Source organism: Rana temporaria, chromosome 4, assembly GCF_905171775.1.
Source record: "Rana temporaria chromosome 4, aRanTem1.1, whole genome shotgun sequence".
NCBI lineage: Eukaryota > Metazoa > Chordata > Amphibia > Anura > Ranidae > Rana > Rana temporaria.
This window is the reverse complement of record NC_053492.1, coordinates 6,229,829-6,256,577: the sequence shown is the minus strand read 5'-3', so window position 1 is coordinate 6,256,577 and position 26,749 is coordinate 6,229,829. Positions and strand designations below refer to the sequence as shown.

General features: G+C 47.1%; 1 protein-coding gene across 1 annotated transcript in view; it reads left to right on the top strand.

Moving 5' to 3' along the window:
- LOC120935240 (zinc finger protein OZF-like) overlaps positions 1–25,055 on the top strand; it is a 29,802-nt gene extending 4,747 nt beyond the window's left edge. Inside the window, exon 3 of the mRNA XM_040347406.1 lies at positions 24,732–25,055. Coding sequence (XP_040203340.1) covers positions 24,732–25,055 — 324 coding nt within the window. The remainder of the gene's footprint in view (positions 1–24,731) is intronic.
- The last annotated feature ends 1,694 nt before the right edge of the window (positions 25,056–26,749 follow it).

Below are 26,749 nucleotides of genomic sequence, written 5' to 3'. Positions count from 1 at the left end.
AAGGGTCGCTGAAAGTAGACAGAGCCGAGATCTGACTCTTAACCGTACTTAAGGCGAGGGCCTGATCCACTCCACACTGTAAAAACAGCAGAATCCGGGACACCGCGTATGTACGGGGGTGCCACTTCATCTCTTCACACATAGAGATGTAGGCCTTCCACGTACGATGGTAAATCTTTCTTGAAGTGGACTTCCGTGCTCGTAGCATGGTAGAAAGGCAGGCCTCGGTCCTTCAACACCTGGCTCTCAACAGCCACGCCATCAAAGCCAGCGACTGTAAAGCAGGGTGAAAGATAGGACCTTGCGACAGAAGGTCTTCTCTCAGGGGTAGACGCCAGGGAACGTCTGCCACCAGGCGTACCAGGGACGGCACGGCCAATCCGGGGCGATCAGGATTGTCGGTATCCCCTCGGCTTCCACCCTGCGTAGCAAGCGAGGAAGAAGCTGCAGAGGAGGGAAGGCGTATATTAGGCGATCGTGACCCCAAGGCGCCACCAGCGCTTCTGAAGCGTCCGCCCACGGGTCCCTCGATCTGGTCACAAATCGTGACACCTTCCGGTTGAGACGGGACGCTAGAAGGTCCACGTCCGGAGTGCCCCATTTTTGGCACAGAGTCTGAAACACCTCCGAGTGTAGCGACCATTCTCCTTGGTCCAGCCTTTGGCGACTGAGATAGTCGGCTTGCCAATTCAGCACCCCCGGATTGTACACCGCCGACAGAACTGGAACGTAGCTTTCGGCCCACCGGAGGATGTGCGCGACTTCCGTCGCTGCAGCCGAGCTTCGCGTGCCCCCTGACGATTGACATATGCCACGGCTGTGGCGTTGTCGGACTGGATTCTGACCGGTCGGCCTTGCAGGCCCAGAGACCACTTGGAGAGACACAACTTGATCGCTCGGAGCTCCAGTACATTGATTGGAAGGCAGGACTCCTCCTGAGTCCAGCGCCCCTGGGCTGACTGGACACCCCAGACACCCCCCCCCCCCCCCAGCCGGAGAGGCTGGCTTCCATCGTGATCACTGTCCAGTGACATGGCAGAAACGACTTCCTGGTCCGGAGTACCGGAGAGGTCAGCCACCACACTAGTGAGGACTTGGTCAGTCGACTCACCCGAATCTGGTAATCCAGGGACAAAGGAAGCTTGTTCCAACGTGACAGAATCTCCTTCTGTAACACTCAAATGTGGAATTGGGCATACGGAACTGCCTCGAAAGAGGCCACCATCAGACCCAGCACTCTCATGCAAAAGCGAAGCGACGACCACTTCTGGGTCGCCAACCGCTGCACCGCCAATTGCAGAATCTGCAGTTTTTCCACTGGGAGAAAAACTCTAGCCTCCGAGGAATCCAGGACCAAGACCAGATACTCCAGCCGCTGAGACGGTACCAGTACTGACTTCTGGATATTCAGCATCCAACCAAATTCTCGGAGGGTCTGACAGGTGATAGACACGTCCTCTTCTAACTCTGAGCTTGAGGAAGCTCTCAGAAGAAGGTCGTCCAGGTATCCCACTATAGCGATCCCGCGCTGCCGCAGCAGGGCCAGAATCGGGGCGAGCACCTTGGTAAAAACCCGTGGTGCCGAGGCCAGGCCGAACGGGGGGGGGGGGCCACAAATTGATAGTGGTCCTCTCCGATCGCAAAAACGCAGAAATCTCTGGTGTTTTGCACATATGGGGATATGCAGGTACGCGTCCTTGATATCCAAGGATGCTAGGAAATCCACCTGATGGAGCGCTGCTATTACTGAGCGTATCGACTCCATCCTAAACTTTTGCACTTTGACAAAGCAATTAAGGGCCTTGAGGTCCAGGACTGGATGGACCCCATCCTTCTTGGGGACTACAAACAGATCGGAGTAAAACCCCTGAAACCGTTCCGGTGAGGGAACTGGCACAATTGCTCCCCTGACCAGAAGATCCTGGACAGCCTCTGACAGATCCTTCAGGCGACCCGGAGAAAGCCGGAGGTTGGAGGAAAAAAATCTGTTTGGTGGACAAGAGAGGAATTCTATCTTGTACCCCGAGGAAACTACTTTGCAAACCCAACGGTCGGAAAGAAGAGACCTCCACCGAGCCGCGAATTCGCGAAGCCGGCCCCCCACCCGAGATGCGGGCGGGGGCAGACCTTCATGCGGAGGCAGGCTTGTCCGCAGGCTTGTTGGGCTTGCGGTACCAGGTGCGCTTTTGTCCTTCAGTGGACGCCTTAGCACCCTGGAAATATTTTCCTGCCGCACTTGGCGGGCGAGAAAAACGCTTGGGGGTAGTAAATGAGGGCCCTTGCCTACGGCGAGGCTCCTTACCCTTCCCAGTTTGCGGGAGCAGAGTGCTCTTACCGCCTGTGGCATCCTTTATGATGTCATCCAGGGACGTCCCAAAAAGCCGTTCACCCTTAAAGGGTAAGTCCACCAGGGACTTCTTAGAGGACTGGTCCGCAGACCAACACTTTAGCCACACAAGACGGTGGCCCTGGAGAGCAAGGGAAGCGTATCCAGGGCTGACTCACAGACAAACTTTAGACCTTGCACCAACTGGGTAGCTAGGTCAACGCAGGTCTGGGAAGCATTCTGCGCCTCCAGCTCCTGCACCAGGGACTTAGCCCGTTCGGTAAGTGTCTGCGACACCAGAGCCCCAGCCAAAACCGGTATCACCGCCGACCCCACCACTGTGAATAAGAAGCAGGCCACAGCCTCAGCTCTCCTATCTGCAGGGTCCTTAAATACGGGAGCCCCTTCCACAGGCAACGTGGTAGCCTTGTTCAGCCTGGACACAGGGGGGTCTACTGACTGAGGAGATACCCACTTTTTTTGGAAATCCTCCCCAAACGGATAACGGACCGCAAAGTATTTTGGAACAGCAAAAGCTTTCTGCGGCCGATCCCATTCCTTGTATAACAAGTCTTCCAGATACGGAACACAAGGAAACACTTTTGCGGTTCGGGGTGGCTTGCGGAACCCAAAAGGGACCGGCATGTCTGATGCCTCCGCCAAATCCTCAAGTTTTAGAGTATCCCGCACCGCAGTGATAAGAGCTCCAACAAATTCCTTATCCTGCTTTGACCCTGAAGCAGAATCATCCTCACTGTCCGCGTGGGTTAAGTCTGCATCATCTGACATGACAGAACCATGGTCAAATGCAGAAGCAGCACCTAAATCTGCATCAGGGACATCCCCAGAAGCAGGCTCAGGGAGGGGGCGCTTTTTAACGCCCTTCTGGCCACTTGCCGCTTCAATCCTGGCAAAAAATGCCTCCAGGACTACCGTCACAGCATCCAGCGAGGCCACAGGAGCAGGGGCACTAAATGTTAACTCTGGCATGGTTGGGGAAGAAGCCTCACATGAGGGCCCTGGTGGTTCAAACTCCATGCTGTCCACCTAAAAAATGCCACCTTAGTACTGCAGACCCAAAAACGGGACCCACCGGTCACCCACCCGGCTGAGACAAAGAGCAGGGGACCCCCGGGGACTCACCACCCAGAACCAGGCTGTATCGCTGTGCAGAGCTGAGAGTGCTGCCTGTGCGGTGTCGTTTCCTCAGGAAGAAAAAACTGCGCTGTTGGCGCCGTTATTCCAGACACTAGAGGCCCAAACATTTCTAAAATGGCCGCCGACATGCAGAAAAACAGCATGCGGGCTACAAGAAAATGGCCGCCGACATATAGAGCAGCGGCTCCGGCAAAATGGCGACCGTACACGTGTATACACACAGTGAAACACAAGCAGACACGGACACAGCACCTTACAATAAAAAAATACAACACCAGTACAGCAAAAAATACAGTACCCCACAGCAACAGAGCCCCCCCCCAGGTGGGCCCCCCACCTCACAGCCGCCACCCAGAAACGGGGAAGAAGGGAGAGAAAAGCAGGGTGGACCCTCAGTCGACCTCCCCAGGAATGCACCACCCGAAAACACCCAGCCGTGGCAAGGGTATACTACTTACCCGTCCTGCGACCACCGGCCGGATGCATTCCAGACAGAACCAACGTCCGCTTGTGGCATGGCTGTCGGCCCGGCACACTGTGACACAGCCATAGAGACCGGTCATATGTGTGCCCTGTAACATGTAGTTCACCGGCCGCCCCTGGAGCAACGGGGGCATGTCATGGACGGCCTAGCTAAAGACTGGCACACGCTCGATGGCCGAACATGGGGGGACTACAAGGATCAAGATCCAGCCTGTCACCCAGTCGGCAGTTGATAGAGATCCCAGGATCCAAAAATGCAGAAACAAAAAAAACAAATAAAGGCGAAAAAATCTCCAGAGCGCATGGGCTCCAGAAAGGCCAAGCTCTCCTGACGCTAGGCAGATTTAAACTGAGGCTAGATGCTTCCAGAGAGTGGGATGTACCCGGGGGACACGCCCCCTGGGAGGTGCTGTACTAAGAGAAGTGTTTTTAACACTTAAAGTGCTGTTTTTTTCTGCCTAGTCTCTCCTAGAAAGAAAGGTATATAACCCTAAGGTCAATGCTGCCATGAACGGAAGAGAAAGATGTGTATTGGGGCTCCTTGTGTAATGTTGTGGGTGGAGTTGGGTCATTGTTAATTTTGGTTACTAACTGTATATAAGAGCCTGATTTTCTCAATAAAGGGTCTATTCATCTTGAAGCTCAAACAGAGCTGTGTGTCTCGTTATTGGGGTTCGTTTGCCTGACTGTGTGTCAATAGCTGTCTTGGGTTCGGGAATGGAATATCTTAAACGGCGTTAACCCCTGTCCCATTCGGGGTTCCGTTACAGATGTATTTTATTTCATGCTCTGATTTCTTTGGCTCCATGTACTGGATATAATGCAGTATTGTGCTATTTTTACTAATAGAGTTATCTTAGGAAGAATACCCATTGTGGTGACTAGATGGAGTTGGTGATCATAGGAAATCACTGTGTTATATTATGGCCTTAGGGATGGGCCGAACATACCCCGGTTTGCACCAGAACACCTCAAACAGGCAAAATGTTCTAGCGAACAAGCAAACAATATTAAAGTCTATGGGACACGAACATGAAAAATAATTTTAAAAGCTTATATGTGAGTTATTGCCATAAAAAGTGTATGTGGACCCGGGTACTGCCCTTGAGGGGAATGTATCAATGCGAAAAAGTTTTTAAAGGTGGAGTAATTTTAACCACTTCAGCCCCAGAAGATTTTGCTGCTCAATGACCAGGCCATTTTTTTGCGATTCGGCACTGTCGCTTTAACTGACAATTGCGCGGTTGTGCAACATTGTACCCAAACAACATTTATGTATTTTTTTCCCCACAAATAGAAATTTCTTTTGGTGGTATTTTATCATCTCTGCCATTTTTTTATTTTTTGCACTATAAACAAAAAAAGAGTGACAATTTAGAAAGAACACAATATTTTGTACTTTATCCCAATTATTTAAAAAAAAAAAGCAAATTTTTCCCTCAGTTTAGGCCGATATGTATTCTGCTACATATGTTTGGTAAAAGTAATTGCAATAAGCATATATTGATTGGTTTGTGCAAAAGTAATAGGGCCAGATCCACAAAGAGGCGCCGTAACTTAACTATTCTGATTTAAGTTACACTGCCGCAAAATTTCTACCTAAGTGCCCGATCCACAAAGCACTTACCTAGAAATTTTCGGCTGTGTAACTTAAATCCGGCCGGCGCAAGGCGTTCCCAATTCAAATGGGGCGAGTCCCATTTAAATTAGGCGCGCTCCCGCGCCGGACGTACTGCGCATGCTCGTGACGTCATTTTCCCGACGGGCATAGCGCGAAATTACGTTACGCCATGTTTTGTGAATCGCGACGGGTAAAAAAAGTTGCGTCGGGGAAAAAAGAGATACGGCGTGAAAAAAAAAATTAAAAAAAATAAATAAATCAGCGTCGCTGCAAAGAAGGGTCTACTTTTACAAGGTGTAAACGGTTTACACTTTGTAAAAGCAGCCCTAATTTTACGATTGCAACGTAAGTATTTACGGAGATTTCACGAAGCTAAACCGCTTTGTGGATCTCCGTAAGTGCTCATTTGCATACGCAAAGCGGCATTTCGACTTGAAATGCCCCCAGCGGCGTATGCGGTACTGCATCCTAAGATCCAGCAGTGTAAGTCCCTTACACATGCCGGATCTTCTGCCTATCTTTGGGAAACTGATTCTGTGGATCAGTTCCAAAGATAGAAACAGGGATACGACGGCGTATCCCTTTTGAGGATCTGGCCCATAGCGTCTACAAAATAGGGAATAGATTTATGACATTTTTTGTTTTACTAGTAATGGCAGTGATCTGCGATGTTTAGCGGGACTGCGACTTTGCGGCGGACAGATCGGACACTTTTTTGGTATCATTGACATTTATACAGCTATCAATGCTAAAACTAGCCACTGATTACTGTATAAATGTCACTAGCAGGGAAAGAATTAACACTAGGGGGCGATCAAAGGGGTTAAGTGTGTTCCCTGGGAAGTGTTGCTAACTGTATGGGGGATGGGCTGACTGGAGGAGAAGAGAGATCACTGTTCCTGATCAAGCCAGACCCGCTGGTTGGCTCCTCCACGCGTGAATGGGCGTGTATGCGCCCAACTTACAATGACGGCAATTCACGCAGGGGAGCCAACTTGATGCAGTACAACTGCGGCGGGCGGTCAGTAACTAGTTAAAAAATATCAAATTAAAAAAAGTGTCCCGCGATGTAATCCACCATCAATCACGCCGTTCAACAGACCCGAAAAATAGGAAGAAATGACCGTAAAACGTGGATCGTTTTTATGGCCAATCACTGGCATGTAATGGAGTTTTTTTATTATTTAGCTGTTGGTGTCAGTGAGATAAAATAAGCCCCATTGTTGGTGTCAGTGAGATAAAATAAGCCCCATTGTTGGTGTCAGTGAGATAAAATAAGCCCCATTGTTGGTGTCAGTGAGATAACATAAGCCCCATTGTTGGTGTCAGTGATATCAAATAAGCCCCATTGTTGGTGTCAGTGAGAATAAAGTGTAACCCCAGCCCAGCATTGGTGGTCAGTGGTGATAGTTACCTGATTCCTCACTAGGGTTGCCACCTTTTCATCAAGCCAAACCCAAACACTTTAGCGGCACACTACAATTTTTTTTTGCAGTATACATTATAGAATTGTAAAAGACCTAGGACACCATTTTGGGTGCCCTTAAGAAAAGTAGTAATGCGGCACTGTGATGAACAGTGGATGTGGCTGAAAGGTCAGTCTGTCCCACTGTACATCCCCCAGGTCAGTCTGTTTCCCAGTATTATCCCCCAGGTCAGTCTGTCCCCCAGTATAATTTCCCCAGTACACCCCCAAGCCAGTCTGTTTCCCAGTATATCCCCCAGGTCAGTCTGTCCCCCAGTATAATCCCCCCCCCCAGTACACCCCCCAGGCCAGTCTGTTTCCCAGTATATCCCCCAGGTCAGTCTGTCCCCCAGTATAATCCCCCCCCCCAGTACACCCCCCAGGCCAGTCTGTTTCCCAGTATATTCTCCAGGTCAGTCTGCCCCCAGTATAATCCCCCCCCCAGTACACCCCCCAGGCCAGTCTGTTTCCCAGTATATTCCACAGGTCAGTCTGCCCCCAGTATAATCACCCAGGTCAATCTGTCCCCCAGTATAATCCCCCCCCCCCCAGGTCAATCTGTCCCCCAGTATATCCCCAGGTCCATCTGCCCCAGTATAATCCCCCCACAGGTCAATCTGTCCCCCAGGTCAATCTGTCCCACAGTGTATCCCCAAGGTCAGTCAGTCCCCCAGTATAATCCCCCAGGTCAATCTGTACCCCAGTATATCTCCAGGTCAGTCTGTACCCCAGTATATCCCCCAGGTCAATCTGTACCCCAGTATAATCCCCCAGGTCAGTCTGTACCCCAGTATATCCCCCCAGGTCAATCTGTCATCCAGTGTAATTCCCCAGGTCAGTCTGTCCTCCAGTATAATCCCCCAGGTCAGTCTGTATTCCCAATATATCCCAAAGGTCAGTCTGTCCTGCAGTATAATCCCCCAGGTCAGTCTGTCCTCCAGTATATTCCCCCCAGGTCAATCTGTACCCCAGTATATCCCCCAGGTCAGTCTGTACTCCAGTATATCCCCCAGGTCAGTCTGTACCCCAGTATATCCCCCAGGTCAGTCTGTACCCCAGTATATCCCCCAGGTCAGTCTGTACTCCAGTATATCCCCCAGGTCAGTCTGTACCCCAGTATATCCCCCAGGTCAGTCTGTACCCCAGTATATCCCCCAGGTCAGTCTGTACTCCAGTATATCCCCCAGGTCAATCTGTACCCCAGTATAATCCCCCCAGGTCAATCTGTCCTCCAGTATAATCCCCCAGATCAGTCTGTCCTCCAGTATAATCCCCCCCAGGTCAATCTGTACCCCAGTATAATCCCCCAGGTCAGTCTGTACTCCAGTATATCCCCCAGGTCAATCTTTACCCCAGTATAATCCCCCCAGGTCAATCTGTCCTCCAGTATAATCCCCCCCAGATCAGTCTGTCCTCCAGTATAATCCCCCCCAGGTCAATCTGTACCCTAGTATAATCCCCCAGGTCAGTCTGTCCTCCAGTATAATCCCCCCCAGGTCAATCTGTACCCCAGTATAATCCCCCAGGTCAATCTGTACCCCAGTATATCCCCCAAGTCAGTCTGTACCCCAGTATATCCCTCCCCCAAGTCAGTTTGTCCTGCAGTACAATCCCTCCAAATCAGTCTGTATCTCAGTACATCCCCCATAGGTCAGTCTGTAGCTCAGTATAATGCTTCAGTGATGAATGAACACAGGAGTGATTGCTTATTGTATTCATTTAGGAAGGGACTGACATGTCTACCATCCCCCCGCTCTCCATCTGAACACAGCTCTGATCTCCTGCCCCAGCATTAGCTGCAGCCAGGTGGAGGGGAAAAAAAGCCAGCAGTGTTTGGAGAATGTGTAAGGATGGGAGGAGCTGTACAGGGGTGGGGGTCATAGCAATGGTGGGGAATTTACTTTTAGCTTCCTTGCAGCCAGTGCTGGGACAAAGTCAGCCGGTGCCCACAGAAAAATATGTCAAAATGCACCCCCCAGGGGGAGTAGTAGGCGGGGCTAATATAAGTGCATGTAGTGCCAAGCTGAAATATATAGGGTGGTTATGGCATGCACTAAAATAGTGTCAAAGCAGTCAGGGACCCCCCCCCCCCCCACACACACACACACACACACTTCCAGGTGTACTGACCCCTGGAAATGAGAAGGAGACCCTATAACAGGAAGAGTGCATGGGGGTGATTAGAAGGGGAACCCTTCCACCCATCCAGGAATACAGACATATACAGGGAATCACCCATCGGTGAATACAGAAACCTCTCTCCCTCTAGCTAAAGGAGACCCCTGACCAGGAGGACTGCATGTTGGTGATGAAATGGGTTCCCCATCTGAGAATACAGGAACCTCCCTCCAGTTAAAGGAGACCCCTGACCAGGAGGACTGCATTTTGGTGATGAGATGGGTTCCCCATCTAGGAATACCCCAAGCAGTAATATATTTCTATCCCCCTTGGGAGTGGAGATGACCCATCTATAAGGATATACAGTACATACACACACAGCACAAGGCCGTGTTCACACTACGAGACGTTTCTCTGGGCTGCAGTTCCTCTGAGAGCCACAAGGTGGTGATCTCACCTCTACCCAGACAGGACGTCTCTATGGAATACAGACAGGAAGTGATGTCAGCTACACACAGGAAGTTGCGGGTGAGAGGTGAGTCGGGAGGAAGTAGAGAGACGACATTGCTGGAAGTGGCAGCAGAGGAGGTAATAAGATCTTATTTTCTATGTAGCGCTACCCCAGAAGGAGCCGCTGGTAATTGATTGGGCCTGTACTCTGCTTTAACACCCCCCCAACAATTTGGTCTCACTGCCCTTGACACAGCTGTGGTGCAGTGCTGATATGAAGCTCAATAATAAATGACAGGTAAATAGACACAGATTATATTCAATTTACCTGTGGTGTCGGCTGGTGCTCAAAATTTTTGGGGGGGCGCAAACAAAGAAAAAAAAATCGCAGCCTCACTGTGCCCATCAAATGCAGCCACTGTTCCTTCAATTGTCACCTCTGTGTCATGCCATCAAACGCAGTCACTGTGCCTTTCCATCAAACGCAGCCACTGTGCCATCAATTGTCACCACTGTACCATGCCATCAAACGCAGCCACTGTGCCATCAATTGTCACCACTGTACCATGCCATCAAATGCAGCCACTGTGCCATGCCATCAAACGCAGCCACTGTGCCATGCCATCAAATGCAGCCACTGTGCCATGCCATCAATTGTGGTCACTGTGCCATCAATTGTCACCACTGTGCCATGCCATCAAATGCAGCCACTGTGCCATGCCATCAAATGCAGCCACTGTGCCAGGCCATCAATTGTGGTCACTGTGCCATCAATTGTCACCACTGTGCCATGCCATCAAACGCAGTCACTGTGCCATCATATGGCACCACTGTGTCATGCCATCAAACGCAGCCACTGTGCCATCAATTGTCACCACTGTACCATGCCATCAAATGCAGCCACTGTGCCATCAATTGTCACCACTGTGCCATGCCATCAAACGCAGCCACTGTGCCATGCCATCAAACACAGCCACTGTGCCAATTGTCACCACTGTGCCCTTTAATTGTCGCCACTGTGCCCATTCATGCCGCAGTGCCAATTGTCCCCACTGTGTCACTGTCCAGTCATCCATCCACCTCGGAGCTTTATATTATAACCTGCTGGGACTTGTAGTTCTACATCGTCTCCTGGGGCTCAGGTGCATGCAATCCACCATCTTTGTCCAGTTTTTCTCTCACTGCTGGGACTTGTAGTCCATAGATGGTGGATTGCATGCACCTGAGCCCCAGGAGAAGATGAACTACAAGTCCCAGCAGGTTTTACATACAATAAGGCTCTGAGGTGAATGGGTGTGGATGGCATGCACCTGAGCCCAGGAGAAGATGGGGAACTACAAGTCCCAGCAGGTTATAATATAAGACACCCATCCACCTAGGAGCCTTATATTATAACCTGCTGGGACTTGTAGTTCCCCATCTTCTCCTGGGCTCAGGTGCATGCAATCCACACCCATCCACCTCAGAGCCTTATTGTATGTATAACCTGCTGGGACTTGTAGTTCTCCAATCTCCATCTTCTCCTTGAGCCCCAGGAGAAGATGAAGAACTACAAGTCCCAGCAGTCTAAATACAATAAAAGGCTCTGAGGTGGATGGGTGGGGATCAGGCAGTGAATGTGCATTTAAAAAAAACAATAACGGGGGTAGGGGGTGCTTCCTGACGGCAGACATTTAAAAAACTTTTTCAATCAGCGGGAGGGATGGTGCTTCCTGACGGCATTTTGAAGTTTCAATAAGCGGGTGGGGAGGTGTGCCGATGCTGTTGCTGCTGCCGCCGAAGCACAGAATAGTAGTACAAACTGGGGTGAGGGGAAGACATGGCAGGCATTGCTCAGCTTACCTGTTCCACGGCCGGGCACACTGAGCTCAATAGTGCCGACGTCACTTCCTGTTTGTCCAGTGACGTCGGAACTAGCACAGAGACGGACGGGTGCACATGGAAAGTGCATGCACCCGCTCGGCCATGACAATACTACTGTCCATCGCGCCGGAAGCATGTGGCGTGATGGGCAGTGCCACAAAGGCATATTTTTGCCAATGTAGCGACACGTCTGCAATCCCGTGATTGCACAGACGTGGCGCTACTCCTTGTGCACTGTGCCCGGCGCGCGGACACAGTGCACATAAGGACCTTTTTTGGATTTTTTTTTTCTTAAAGGCACAGGTTTAAATAATAATGTTTTTTCTGACTGGGGGAGGGGGGGCGGCGCCTGGGCGCCCCCTATGGACGGGCCGCCACTGGGTGTCACCCAGGCATACACTGTTACACCTGCTTGGAGAATTAACAAGCCTCACAACAGATTATGTTAAAGCAAAAGGTAACTTTACTAGAACAGGTTTTAACGTTAACATGGAATCACAATTGGTAGACAACAATGAGACAAGAGGCTATAAGTGGCAATTGCCCGAGAGCCTCCTGTATTGCTCCAGCAGGAGTGTCTCCAAGTGGGACTAATGTTCAGGCACCAACCTCAGCACTGAGCACCTTCCCACTTCCAGCACACCATGTAGGCACTATGAAATCCCACTATGCGGCACACAGTATTTGGCAAGAATGTTGTATCACAGTATAATTAACTCAATATCCCCCCCCCCCTTACAGTCTCTAGTAAGTGGTAACAGCACTGCAAGGCCTTGTGATAAGAATACAGTATAGTCTCTGGTCTTCTTTCTTCTGCTAGCTATTGTGAAACAAAGATTGTAATCCAAAAGGCTCTCTGATCAATAAGCAATGTAGAACAACATAGAACTGTAGTTTAGATTGTGAAAAGTATCTGTGCACTCCTTCCTAAAAGCGCACCTCCAGCGGCAGTCACCAAACAATCAATTCAGGCTTGAGGCCTATGCACATGTGACTCTATTTAACTGAATTGTTCCGTGGAACTACCGGTCCCAGCAACACTATGCACTCAGTCTAGCTGTGTGAAAAGCAGTACAAGGTTCTGGGCATCAGCCCTCTCACCACACGATGTCCAGGCATATGGATGCCTCTGCTCCACAGGATCTCAGTCTGTTTGCTGCGAACACACTGTCACGCTGTACCGTTTCACGGACGACCGGGAGTTCTCAGTTACCTCCTCCAAGAGTCGCTGGTTTGTTCAGCAAAATGTAGGCCAGAGCTCTGTGGAACACACACGCATACATACAGAGCTCTTCTGGCAGGCCATGCGTCCCAGGAATAGGGATGAGCTTCGAGTTCGAGTCGAACATTGTCTGTTCGGCGAACAACGAACAATTAGGGGTGTTCGCGGCAAATTCGAAAAGCCGCGGAACACCCTGTTAAAGTCTATGGGAGAAATCTAAAGTGTTAATTTTAAAGGCTAATATGCAATTTATTGTCCTAAATAGTGTTTGGGGACCTGGGTCCTGTCCCAGGAAACATGTATCAATGCAAAACAAAGTTTTAAAAACGGCCGTTTTTTCAGGAGCAGTGAATTTAATAATGCTAAAAGTAAAACAATAAAAGTGTAATATTACTTTAAATTTCGTACCTGGGGGGGGGGTGTAAAGTCAGCATGTGAAAAAGCGCATGTTTCCCGTACATAGAACTGTCCCTGCACAAAGTGTAATTTCTGAAAGAAAAAAAAGCATTTAAAACCGGCTTTGCGGCTCTAATGAATTGTCGGCTCTGGCAATTCAGAGATGATTAATTTATAACAAATAAAAATAAAAAGCGTGGGGGTGCCCCCAAATTCAATTAACAGGCCCTTCAGGTCTGATATGGATATTAAGGGGAACCCCGCCGTCAATTTAAAAAAAAATGACGTGGGGTTCCCCCCAAATATCCATACCAGACCCTTCAGGTCTGGTGTGTATTTTAAGGGGAACTCCACCTCAAATTTAAAAAAAAAATGGCGTGGAGTTCCCCCAAAAATCCACACCAGACCCCTTATCCGAGCATGTTAACCTGGCCGGCCGCAGAAAAGAGGGGGGGACAGAGTGCGGCCCCCCCCCTCTCCTGAACCGCACCAAGCCACATGCCCTCAACATGGGGAGGATGTCCCCATGTTGATGGGGACAAGGGCCTCATCCCCACAACCCTTGCCCGGTGGTTGTGGGGGTCTGCGGGCGGGGGGCTTATCAGAATCTGGAAGACCTCTTTAACAAAGGGGACCCCCAGATCCTGCCCCCCCCCCATGTGAATTGGTAATGGGGTACACTGTACCTCTACCATTTCACGAAGGAAGTGTAAATAGTTAAAAAAAAAACACACAGACACCGTAGAAAAAATTCCTTTATTAATAAAAAAAAATCTATATATAAAAATCTATATATATATATATATATATATACATATAATGATCTAATAATTTTAAATATTTTTTGTTCATAAAATGATGTCATACAAAGAGAAGATATTTTATCTTAGATTAATAATATATGTTTTTTTTTTTACAGAAAAATGCCGAAATGCATTGCACAAAATTGTGCCCAACACAGCGGTAAAAAAAGTACTGAGATTTCCTTTTTCAGGTTTCCTAAAGATTACACTCTAATTAAAGTTTGGTTAGAAAAATCAGGAATGGTCCCAAAAATGATTGATAAGTTCACAAAACTTGTACTTGAAGATCAACGTGGAGATAGATTCCGAATGTGTTCGGCGCACTTCAATAATGAGTGCTTTGTTATGCAAGGTACAAAAAGAAAACTGAAACCGGATGCGATACCAACGCTATTTCCACAAACTACAACAAACAAATCTTCAGAAGAGAACTGGGAAAGAAGGCTGGCCAAAAGAGCAAGAACTGAATTCATGAGAGCGGTAATGTCACAATCAGATTCAATCAGCAATATAATGTGCAACTGCCAATGTCACCAATCCACAAAACCTAAAAGTGTCCAACATGCCGAGGTTGGTACACAAACTGAACACTTTGACTTCCCCTCAGCAGAGTCTGAGGAAAGTTATGTTAAAATAGCAAACCAACATTTAGTGATTTTGGATCATTTGTATTCGCTTTCTGAACAAGAAACCAGAAACCCACCAGAGAGATGTCCCCGTCCTCTGTATTCCCGGGATTCCACACAGGAAGGTCACACCATCCCCCACCATCATCAGGTAGATGAGTGACAATTATTGGTGGTTATGATTTATACACAGCATGTTTGTTACAATGAATGTTTTATTCTATATTCAGAGTGGAAATCTCGGGGATTATAATATTGTTGTTAAAGAAGAGTATAAAGAGGAGGATGAGGAGTATGGAGTGATGGAGGAGTTTTCAGAAGGACACAAGGATATGATGGAGCCACCTAATACCAGGAACCCCCCAGAGAGATGTCCCCGTCATCTGTATTCCCGGGATTCCACACAGGAAGGTCACACCATCCCCCACTGTTACAAGGTTAGTGGGATTGAGCTTATAAAACACAGACTCATGGAGACAATAGGGTTATTTCCAAAAGGCAAATCCACTTTGCACTACAAGTGCAAAGTGCACTTGGAAGTGCAGTCGCTGTAAATCTGGGGTAGATCTGAAATGAGGGGAATCTCTGCTGATTTTATTATCCAGTCATGTGCAAGCTAAAATGCTGGTTTTTATTTTCCTTGCATGTCCACCGCGGATTTACAGTGACTGCACTTCCAAGTGCACTTTCATTTTAGGTGGATTAGCCTTTCGAAAATAACCCCCAATGTGTGGATTGTTAGTGCGATGTCGCAATATTAAATATATCAAAAGTCTTATATAATCTTTTATAAATCTTTTACAGATGATATTGTCTCTTATTTTCTTGATTTAGAGTGGAGATCCAATCGATATAGAATTTGAGGTGAAATCAGAAGAAGAAGAGACGTATGTGAGGGATGATCAGCAGTCTATGGAGGAGGATGGAATAACGGGGACATTTATAGAGGAGGACACTCCTACAGAGATCAGCACAGGTGGGTCATTAACACTAAATACATTCCTTCACCCATACTGCTCACTGATTGGTCCAGAGTAGGGCGGGGACTGGGTGATATCAGCCTGTAATCCCCTGGTCACTTTCCTGAGCTGTGTTCCCCGTCCTGTATTCCTGTATTTCTCTCGGATAATCTTCCTTCTCTGTGCTGCAGACACAATTTATGTATCTAGACTGGATTTATGGAGATTCTGGGGTTCAGCTGACAGAAAAATTTTCATTTTCACCATAGACGTTATTTGACCTAGGCACCTGGAGTATGTGTTTTGGGTCTTCTTCCCCATGTCCGGGTCTAGCAAGATCTCTGACAGAACAATTCTCCAAGGATTACTTGTTCTGCTGTCTGCTGGCTGTGTCGGGTGGAGGGATATGTCTGTATAGTCTCAGACCCAAGTCACTGAGTGCAGTCTCAGGAGATGGGAGGCAGCGGTGTGGGATCTCTGCAACTTGTCTCATGTAAAACATACATTTTCCACTGAATACCAATATTATGAGTCCTGACCCTTATGCCGCGTACACACGATTGGAACTTCCGACATGAAAACCGTGGATTTTTTTCAGATGGAAATTGGGCTCAAACTTGTCTTGCATACACACGGTCACACCAAATTCCGACCTTCAAGAACGCGTTGACGTACAACACTACGACGAGCCGAAAAAAAGTTCAATGCTTCAGTCAAAATTTCATACAGACGATCAGAATTTCCAACAAAAACTTTTCCCGTCGGATAATTTGAGAACCAGCTCCAGCCTTTGCTCGGAATTTCTGAGCAAAAGCTTACATCAAACTTTTTGTGTCGGAAATTCCGACCGTGTGTACACAGTATTACGCTATATAATTTATATTGTACATTATAAACTCCTGACCCCTGCACTGTATACTCTATGTTGTACATTACACCATTCTGATACTATATAGTCCTATCTGTTGTATCTTATACAATATGTTGTACATTACATAGTCCTGACTTCTCCTCTCTCCCCTCTACCCACTGCTATATATACACATAATATGTATTCTCTTTTCTTACACCCATTTCCTGCCAGCTGGATATTTTATATCTGATGATTTGATTGGAGCACAGACTTTTACATGGTGATAATAATGTGATAACATCCTCAAACTTTGGAACCTTAAACAGAAAGTGATAATGAGGGAGGAGTCAATAACCCAATGATGGTGGTCTTCAGGATCAGTCCAGTCTTCATCTTGGTTGTTCTCCCCCCATCCTCAGGCCCCATACACACGAGAGGATTTATCCACAGATACGGTCCAGCGGACCGTATCCGCGGATAAATCCTCTCGAGGATTTCAGAAGATTTCTATGCGATGGCGTGTACACACCATCGCATTGAAATCCGCGCTGAAATCCTCTGCCGATGACGTGTCGCGCCGTCGCCGCTATTATGACGCGGCGACGGGCGCGACGCTGTCATATAAGGAATTCCACGCATGCGTCAAATCATTACGACGCGTGCGGGGAATCCCTTTGGGCGGATGGATCCGGTAAGTCTGTACAGACGAGCGGATCCATCCGTTGGAATGGATTCCAGCAGATGGATTTGTTGAGCATGTCAGCAAATATCCATCTGCTGGAAATCCATCCCAGGGGAGATTTATCTGCGGATAAATATCCGACGGAGTGTACACACCATAGGATCTATCCGCAGAAACCCATTTGATGGGATTTATCTGCGGATAGATTCTATGGTGTGTATGGGGCCTTACTCTCTGACCTCTGGTGGGGATCAGCCCCGCTGTTATTCATGACTAAATCATGGACTAAATAAGGAAGTGTAGGACTTCTTGTGTTGGGAAGATGGCAATGGGTGATAGAGGGGGTGGGGACACTCATCCTATAATCCCCTCATCACTGTCACTCCTATAAAAGACAGTTCTCGTTGTTTTGTTGGTTTGACATGGAACTGCCTTTTTTTATTGAAAATAAAATAGATATTTGAAAAAAAAAAGACAGTTCTCGTTGTTTCCTCGCTCTCTGACTAAGGTCCATGAATAAAGAAATGATCTGGTAGGAGATCAGAGGACCCATTTACTAGTTACTTTGAGGGGGGAATTGTAAGATCCTCAGAGACAAAGCTGCCTGATGTGGGCGGAGTCCTGGTTTATTGGAACCAATCTGCTCATGTCTAGTAATAATATTTTTATTTCTATTTTAGTAGATGGACGGGAGACAAGGAAAACCTCAGAGGATTGTCTCACTTTGTCTCCAGACTGTAAAGTAGAAGATGAGGACATCACACAGTATAGTCAAGGAGAAAACCCGACTACCTCAAATGTCCATCCAGCACCACACAGTGTAGATGGACCATCGTATTCCTCTTATCCTGAGGAACCTCAGACTGTGAGGGACGGTGCCGGACCATCGTATTCCTCTTATCCTGAGGAACCTCAGACTGTGAGGGACGGTGCCGGACCATCGTATTCCTCTTATCCTGAGGAACCTCAGACTGTGAGGGACGGTGCCGGACCATCGTATTCCTCTTATCCTGAGGAACCTCAGACTGTGAGGGACAGTGCCGGACCATCGTATTCCTCTTATCCTGAGGAACCTCAGACTGTGAGGGACGGTGCCGTCCTTCCAACAGAGAAGAGGCTTTCCTGCCCTGAGTGCGGGAAGTGTTTCCAGTCTAAATCCCATCTTATTGTGCATAAAAGATCTCACACAGAAGAGAATCCGTATTCCTGTCCAGAGTGTGGGAAATGTTTTTCACAGACATCCAGTTTTTACAGACATCAGAGATCTCACACGGTGAAGAAGCCGTATTCCTGTCCTGAGTGAGGGAAATGTTCCTCACTAAAGTCCTGTCTTCCTGTACATCAGGGATCCCACACAACCCTCGAGGTGTATTAGGGCCTTGAGTGTGGGAAATGTCTTCTATATGAATGTTGCTGGACATCACAGCTCTCATGTGGGGAAGAAGCACACCCTGATATACACCTCAGATATACTCCATGGCTGATCTTCATCATGTAAGAAACATTTCATAAGGAGATCAGAGATCACCAAAGACATGGATGAAGTGTTGTACCGTGTTGGCTCTTTATTGGCGGAGTACATTTTGGGGTGTGGAGAGGTAAGTAGATCCTTGAAATGAAGGGAATTACCTTCAGAATGTCTGTCTTGTCTGTGTGACGTTTACTGATAATGATCTATTGGGTTACAGAACTAGAAGCTGTGAGATCTGATATTTATTTATCGGTAAACTTTACAGACAAGACAGAAATTCTGAAGTTGATTTCCTTCATTTCGAGGCTCTACTTACCAGTGCTGACCCCGAAGTTTGTCTCTCTGTCTTCAGTCCATCCTTCTCCCATCCCCCATCAGGAGGGAAGGAGAACTCGGAGATAAACTAGGTGAGAACTTCTTTCCTTTGCTCCTGTGTGGGTTGGGGTGGAGTGCGACACGAGAGGGAACACTGATTGTCTTTATATTTCTACATTTCTTGTCTGGGGAGAGGTTATTGATTGGGAAATATTTATACTGTTTGATTTTGTGTAGATAATTTCTGCTTTCACTTTGAAGTGAGGTATTATGTGTGGTTTGATAAAGTGATTAGCTCAATACCACTTCACCTACAGGTTTATTCTTTAACCACTTGATGCCCACCCACCGTCAAATGACGGCTAGGCAGTGCGGCTCTCATTCTGGTGGACATCATATGATGGCCGCCCAGAACAACGGCTCTCACGCTCCTTTGGCGATCGTGGCCATGCTGTGTTGCTAGGACACGGTGTGACCCCGATCTGTGTAAAGATTTGTGGCCGTGGCTCTTTAACCATGTGATCAGCTGTGACCAATCAGAGCGGGTAAACATGGAGATGCCGGTAATCGGCTCTCCTCGCCTCACACTGACAGAGTGTGAGGAGATGAGAGACGATCAGTGGCATCTCCTCACAGGGGACAGCTAGGTATGATCATCAGTGCCCTGATTACAATTAAGTGCCCACCAGTGCCAGCAATGATTGCCCACCACTGCCAACAATCGGTGCCAACCAGTGCCCATAAATGCCACCAATCTGTGCCCAAAAGTGCCAGCAACCAGTGCTCACAAGTAATGCTGGCTATTAGTGCTGCCCATTCATGCCACCTTTCTGTGCCCACCAGTGCTGCCCATTTGTGCCCAGTGCCGCCTATTAGTACCACATATCAGTGCTACCTATCAGTGCTCATCAGTGCCACATATCAGTGCCCATTTGTGCCGCCTCATCAGCGCCCATCAGTGAAGGACAAAAATTACTTATTTGCTAAATTTACTGACAGAAACTAACTTTTTTTTTCAAAATGTTTGGTCTTTTTTTGGGGGGGAGAAAAAAAACCTAGGAGTGATTAAATACCACCAAAAGAAAGCTCGATTTGTTTGAAGAAAATGATAAACATTTCACATGGTTACAGTGTAGCATGACCGAGCAATTGTCATTCAAAGTGACCGCGCTGAAAGCTGAAAATCGGCCTGGCAGGACGGGGATTTAGGTGCCCTGTATTGTGGTGGTTAAATAATAGATGAACAAATATGACAAACATTCGTTGATCCATGTCACATGTTGGTCTTATGCAGTGATTTCCTATGATCATTGGGTCCATCTAGTGGCCATAATTTGGTATGGAACTATTTTTCCTGATTGAGGTATTTTGGAACTAATACCTCATTATGGCCACTAGTTGGCACTGATGATTATCGGAAATCACTGTGTTTCTTAAAATACGACCAGAATTTCTCATGGCTGGACACATGATTGTTACCCTCACCCAGCATATTTATTGCATAGACCCTTTACTATGTCGGGGGGGGGGGGTGCATACAAATAACTGAGATAATACATTTATGAGTACTGTAGACTTTGAAGGACATTAAACCACAGGCTTAAAACAACCATTGATTTAAAACCAAAAATACCTAATTTGGCCATTTAGATGGCGCTAAGTAGCATAGCAATTAGCACCATCTAGTGTCTAAATGCAACTTTTTTATTTTAAATCAATGAAAACTATTCAACCACTTTAGAAAACAGCCTAATAACATTCAATGTTTACCCATTCACACAGAAGGAATGTACATGCATTGTCACTGAGCGAATTGTTATGCAAATGTTCTAATATTTACCCCTAAATGTCAGGAGAGTTTATATAAAGATGGGAAGTATGGAGCAGATAAATGAATAGACCTCCTAGGCCTAGTACACACGAGAGGATTTATCCGCGGATTTGGATCCGATGGAGTGTACTCACCATAGGATCGAAATCCGCGCCGAAATTCCATCGCGTTGACGTGTCGCGCCGTCGCCGCTATGATGACGTGCGCGACGCTGTCATATAATAAATTCCATGCATGCGTCGAATCATTACGACGCATGCGGGGGATCCATTCGGACGGATTGATCTGGTGAGTCTGTACAGACCAGCGGATCAATCCGTTGGGATGGATTCAAGCGGATAGATTTTAAAGCATGTCTGATTTTAAATGCAAATTTTTATCCGCTTGAAATCCATCCCAGGGGATAAAAATCCGCGGAAACAGATCCGCTGGGTTGTACACACCAGGGGATCTATCCGATGGAGCCGGTCCGCGGATCAATTCCAGCGGATGGATCCTCTCGTGTGTATGGGGCCCTAGCAATGTTATTACCAGGCTGCAGCTAGGGGGAGCTCTAATGATTAGAGTGTGACCACAGCAGAGTGATCCCATCTAGCTCACATTAACCCTTTCACTGCCAGAGCTGGTTTTCCATTATTTTTGCACACATGGTAAAATGCAGATTTTGGGCCTGAAGATTAGATAAAACCCCCCAAACATATATTTTCTGAAAGCAGAGGCCCTGGAGAATAAAATGGTGGTAATTGTTAAGGTGTTCCTCGTACACAAATGTCACCTTCATATCCGGGTTTATTTTCTCCTTTCCCCCATTTTCTATGGTGTGATCTTTTCTACAATACTTTGTTATAATAATGTAACAAGTTGTGTATTGTATTGTACACAAATTAAAGGATCACTAAAGATACATTTTTTTTAAATAACAAACATGTTCTACTTACCTCCACTGTGCAGCTCGTTTTGCACAGAGTGGCCCCAAACCTGTTCTTCCTTCTGGGGTCCCTCGGCGGCTGTCTCGGCTTCCCAAAGCCCCAACCCCCCCCCTCGAGAACTCTACACCTTCATGCGAGCATGGTGACGAGTTCTTGCGGGCACACTCCCATATCACTCGGCCCCGCCCCCGATGCACTCCGTCATTGTATGTGATTGACAGCAGCGCAAGCCAATGGCTGCGCTGCTTTCAATCCATCCACTGTAGCCTATCAACGGCCAGGCTGAGCGGCAGAGAGGATTTCGGGGGCGAGCACAGCACTTTCCAGGGCTCAGGTAAGTAAAACGGTCAGCTGGTATTGTTGGATGTTTTTTCACCTTAATGCATAGGATGCATTAAGGTGAAAAAACTTGTGCCTTTACAACCCCTTTAATAACTGTGACGGTATTGGTATGATATCCCCGTCAAAGATTCCCTTCTTCCATAAGAACATCACCCCAATATTCCACTAGGAGGAATATTCCTGGGATCGCCCAATAAGCCACACATGAGTCCAGGCTTACTGCTAGAACAAGACAGACTTTAATGTTATAACACAGAGCTTATATGTAATTTCCAAAACTGTTACAATGACAAATCTCCGCCCCCTCACACTGGGGCTTCCATACAGATGATTAGGCAGACACGACGGAGCCGATCAGTGACGCTGATTACTAGTTGTACTGAATACATTAACTAGACAGCTCGACCCCGCATATAGAGAGATAATTACCACAATGGAGCAATCAGAATAATTAACACAAGCCACTTAAACACAGATCTCCTTCACACAACACAATAGATCAATTAACCTTTAGAAATAGTGAGGGGACATTAGCACGTCAATAACCTGTTAGCCGAGGACTGAATCACACATGGCAAGCAGGGAGAATTAAACTGAGACATATAGGCAAATGCATCACAATAACTACTCCAAATTCCAGACAAATCATTTTCCTGAACAATTGGATTTCTACATTTTAATATTTTATTCATTTTTTTTCTACACTCTTGTTAAAATTATAATAAAAAATTGTAATAAAAAAATATAGGGATGGGTTGATAGCTGAGCCAGTGATTTTGATGGAGACGTCAGGGGAAGGAGCACACAGGGGATGAAATATTATCAGCTTGGTTTTGGATAGATTGAGTTTGAGGAAGTTGTGTGACCTTACGGCTGATATGTCTATTAGTGATACACGAGGTGACTAATGAACTGAGGGGTATAGGGATACATTTGGGTGTCATCAGCATAAAAATTATATTGAAAGCTATGGAAGACTATCAGCTGCCTCAAGGAGGAGGTGTAGATCGAGAATAGGAGAGATCTAAGAACAGAACCTTGGGGCAACCCCAACAGAGAATGGAAGAGGAGAGGAGGAAGTAGAATTGTAAGTAACACTAAAGGTTCGGTTAGATAAGTAGGAAGAGAACCAGTGAAGAGTACAATCACAGAGACCAAAGGCATGGAGTTTTTTGAGGAGGAGGGGTGTTCAGCCGTATCAAAGGGAGCAGAAAACTCCAGAAGTAGAAGTACAGAATAGCGTCCATTGGTTTTGGCCGTTAGTAGATTGCTTGTTAATTTTAGGAGGGTGTGGAGTGTTGAGGGCGAAATCCAGACTGAAGGGGATCAAGAAGGTTATTCTCGGCGAGGTGGTCGCTCAGTTGGTTGTAGACCAGATCTTCAAGGAATTTGGATAAAAAGGGGAGCAGAAATATGGGACATAGGTTGTTAAGAATGGTGGGGTGTAGTGGGGGCTTTTTAAATATGGGGGTGAGCATGTTTTAGAGAGTTGAGGAAGATGCCAGAAAAGAGGGAGGGATTGAAGGTGTGAGTTAGAGAGTGTAGAATAGGGTCAGAGGGTGACCATGGCATTTGCAAGAGAACATGGGTCCAGGGGACAGGTAGTTAGCAGGACGTTAGCAAGAAGTTTAGCAACCTTGTCTATAGTGGTGGGATTGAATGAGAGAAGTAATGATTTTACTCGTGGACATGGGGTGTTAAGTGGAGAAAGTATCTGTACAGCAGATATTTCCTCACAAATTGCATCAATCTTATGTTTCAAGTGATTGGTGATCTCCTGGGCAGTGGGTGGAGGACGAAGAAGAGAGTTAAAAGTAGAGAAGAGTTAATGGGGGCTGGATGAGAAGGTGTTAATGAGAGTAATAAAATAAGTCTGCTTGGCAGTGTGGAGGGCAGATTTATATTGGTTGAAGTCTTTGAGAGACTTAGCCTTATGCCATAGTCACTCAAGAGTATGGCAACATTGCCCAAAGGGCAAGGACCCCACTACGTTCCTTGAGCAGCTGCTTCTCAATACCTATGGCAAAGAGGCCTTTTCCCCCTTGCTGACAGTGGAGAGAGCCCACCGCATGTCTTCAAAACCCCCTCGCACCTTCATAGCCAGGCTCCTCAATTTTTAAAGATCGGGACGCAGCCCTGAGGCTGGCTAGAGAAAAGGGCAACATACTGTTTGGAAACGTTAAAGTCGCCATCTTTCCGAGGTCCAGCACTATCGACAGGGGTTCATGGAGGCCAAGCGCAGGCTGCGCATCCAACAACTCAAGTACGCCATGCTATTCCCCGCACGCCTTAGGGTGGAACAAGAGGGACGTGCATTCTTTTTTGTGGATCCTGAAGAGGTGATCACTTGGCTAGAACGGAGTGCTATAACCGAGAATGCAGACTGACACCATCGTGAGTATGTTTACTGACACATTTTTGTTCCCCCCCCCCCTCTTCTTTTTCTTTTTATAATTTTCCTGGGTCTTCTGTGACCAATATGTTGTAACAGAGGCTGGAGCCTCAGGTTTTCAGTAGGCCTACCTACCAAATTGCAAAGTGCAGAGAGACTTTCCCCCACTTGGCACTAGGGAAAACAGTTCTATCACATGGAGCCACTGTAGAAAAGAACACTACCCGCATAAATCGGATAAAAGTGGACTCGGCGAGCGCCTTCGACAGGGCGATGGTAGAGCTGTCCTGCACAGAACAGGGGTTCGCGGATGATCCCACCCCAGCAAAAGCTAACGCCCTTAAATCTCAAACTAGAGTGGTCACCCAACTTCAATATGAAAAAGCCAGGCAGAAATAATTTTTTGCTCTGCATAAACTGTTCAAGTATGAGGAGAAGGCTGGTAAAGTTTTGGCCTACTTGGTCCATAGTGAAGACCGACCTCCGGTGGTCATTTCTCTATGTGGCCCTGATGGCCTACAAATTACAGATCCGCTTAGGGTGTCCTCCATGTTAAGGGACTTTTTTGCTGAGCTGTATTCGTCCACGAGCCCGCCAGATGTGAGCCCAATGGATTATTTTCTGGAGGACCTTGTGTTTCCTCATTTAAACGATGACCAAGTCGAACTTTTGGAGGCTCCTCTCACCACAGAGGAAATAGCAGATGCTGTTGCCGTGTTTGCCAGATCCAAGTTCCCAGGCTCTGAGTGAGTGAGTGAAAAACTTATATAGCGCAACACATGCGAACTGAATTGCCTCTGGGCGCTGTATCCGTCCCGTGAGTGAAACCCCTTGACCTCAGAAGAGATGGGTTTTAATCCTTCTCCTGAAGGCCAAGTGGTCCAACTCCAATCGGATGGTGGTTGGCGAGCGTTCCACAGCCGAGGTCCCTGGACTGCGAATCTTCGATCTCCTTTGGACTTGTATCTGGCTTTGGGTATCTGGAGTAGGTTTTGATTGGTGGATCGCAGAATGCGATTGGGGTTATGGGCTTTTATTTTTTCGCATAGATATTGGGGGGCACTTATGTATTAGGCAGAGTGCCTTGAAAGTGATTCTGTCTTTTACTGGCAACCAATGAAGGGATCTCAGTGAAGGTGAGATGGATTCCCATGTTTTTTTGCCAGTCACTAATCGAGCGGCCGTATTTTGAACGACCTGCAGACGAGTAATTTGGTATTTGGGGAGTCCTAGATAGAGGGCATTTGCGTAGTCAAGTCTGGAATTGATGATTGTTCCCACCACAACTGCAATGTCCTCTTTCGGGATTAAGGGGGTGAGTCTGCGTAGTAGGCGCAGCAGATGGTGTGATCCGCTGACTACTGACCCTATTTATGCATCCATTGTCATGTTGGTGTCGAAAGTGACTCAGAGACTTTTGACTTTGGTGCTAGGGGTGATAGTTTTACCCAGAATGGGTAGGGGTGTCCATGTTGTCGATGGGTGATTTTTTTGGTTGGCATGAAACAGGAGAAGTTCTGTTTTCGAAGCATTGGGTTTAAGATAGCTGTTTGTCATCCAGTTATCTATCAAAGTAAGGCATTTCTCTAGTCCAAGAGAATGATCCTTTGTGTTGCAGATGCGGAAATACAGTTGTATGTCATCTGCATAAGAGTGGTAAAGTAATTTCTGGTTGCTGATGATTTCAAAGAGAGGGCGGAGATAGATATTGAACAGTACGGGCGACAAGGGGGATCCCTGAGGGACTCCGCATGATACTGTGTGTTTTTCAGAAATGAAAGACCCCAGTTTCACTGTTTGTGATCGGTTTTCCAAGAAGGAGGAGAACCAGGGTAAATCACCTTCTGCGACTCTGGCTACTTCAGCTAACCGAGTCAGTAGTAGTCCATGATCTACAGTGTCAAAAGCCGTGCTAAGGTCCAACAGTATTAGGAGACAAGATTCTCCTTCGTCTGCGGCCTCTAGAGCGTCATCCCATATTTTGAGCAGCGCTGTTTCTGTTCCGTGACCAGGACGGAAACCTAATTGAAACAGATCGAGTAATTTATGGGTGTCTAAATGCTGTTGCAGCTGTTGTACAACTTCTTTCTCCATTACCTTGGAGAAGACATTTAGGCCTGTTATAGGTCTACGGTTGTTTGGATCTTTGGGGTCGAGGGTAGTTTTTTTTAGGATTGGTTTTATTATACCTTGTTTCAGCAAGGTGGGCACCGTGCCCTCCTTGAATGATTGGTTTATGAGCTGCGTGATAGCTGGTGCCAATATATCGGCACATTCTTTCAGCAGTTTAGTGGGGATGATGTCATTTGGGCGCTGTGCTGTTTCGCAGCGTCCCGATGATGTTTTTTGTGGCATCGATGGAAATGGGTTTTAGAGTGAATTTTGGTTTTATGTGGGTATTAGGTTTGTGATTTGGGGATGGGTTAGTCACGATTCTATTTTGC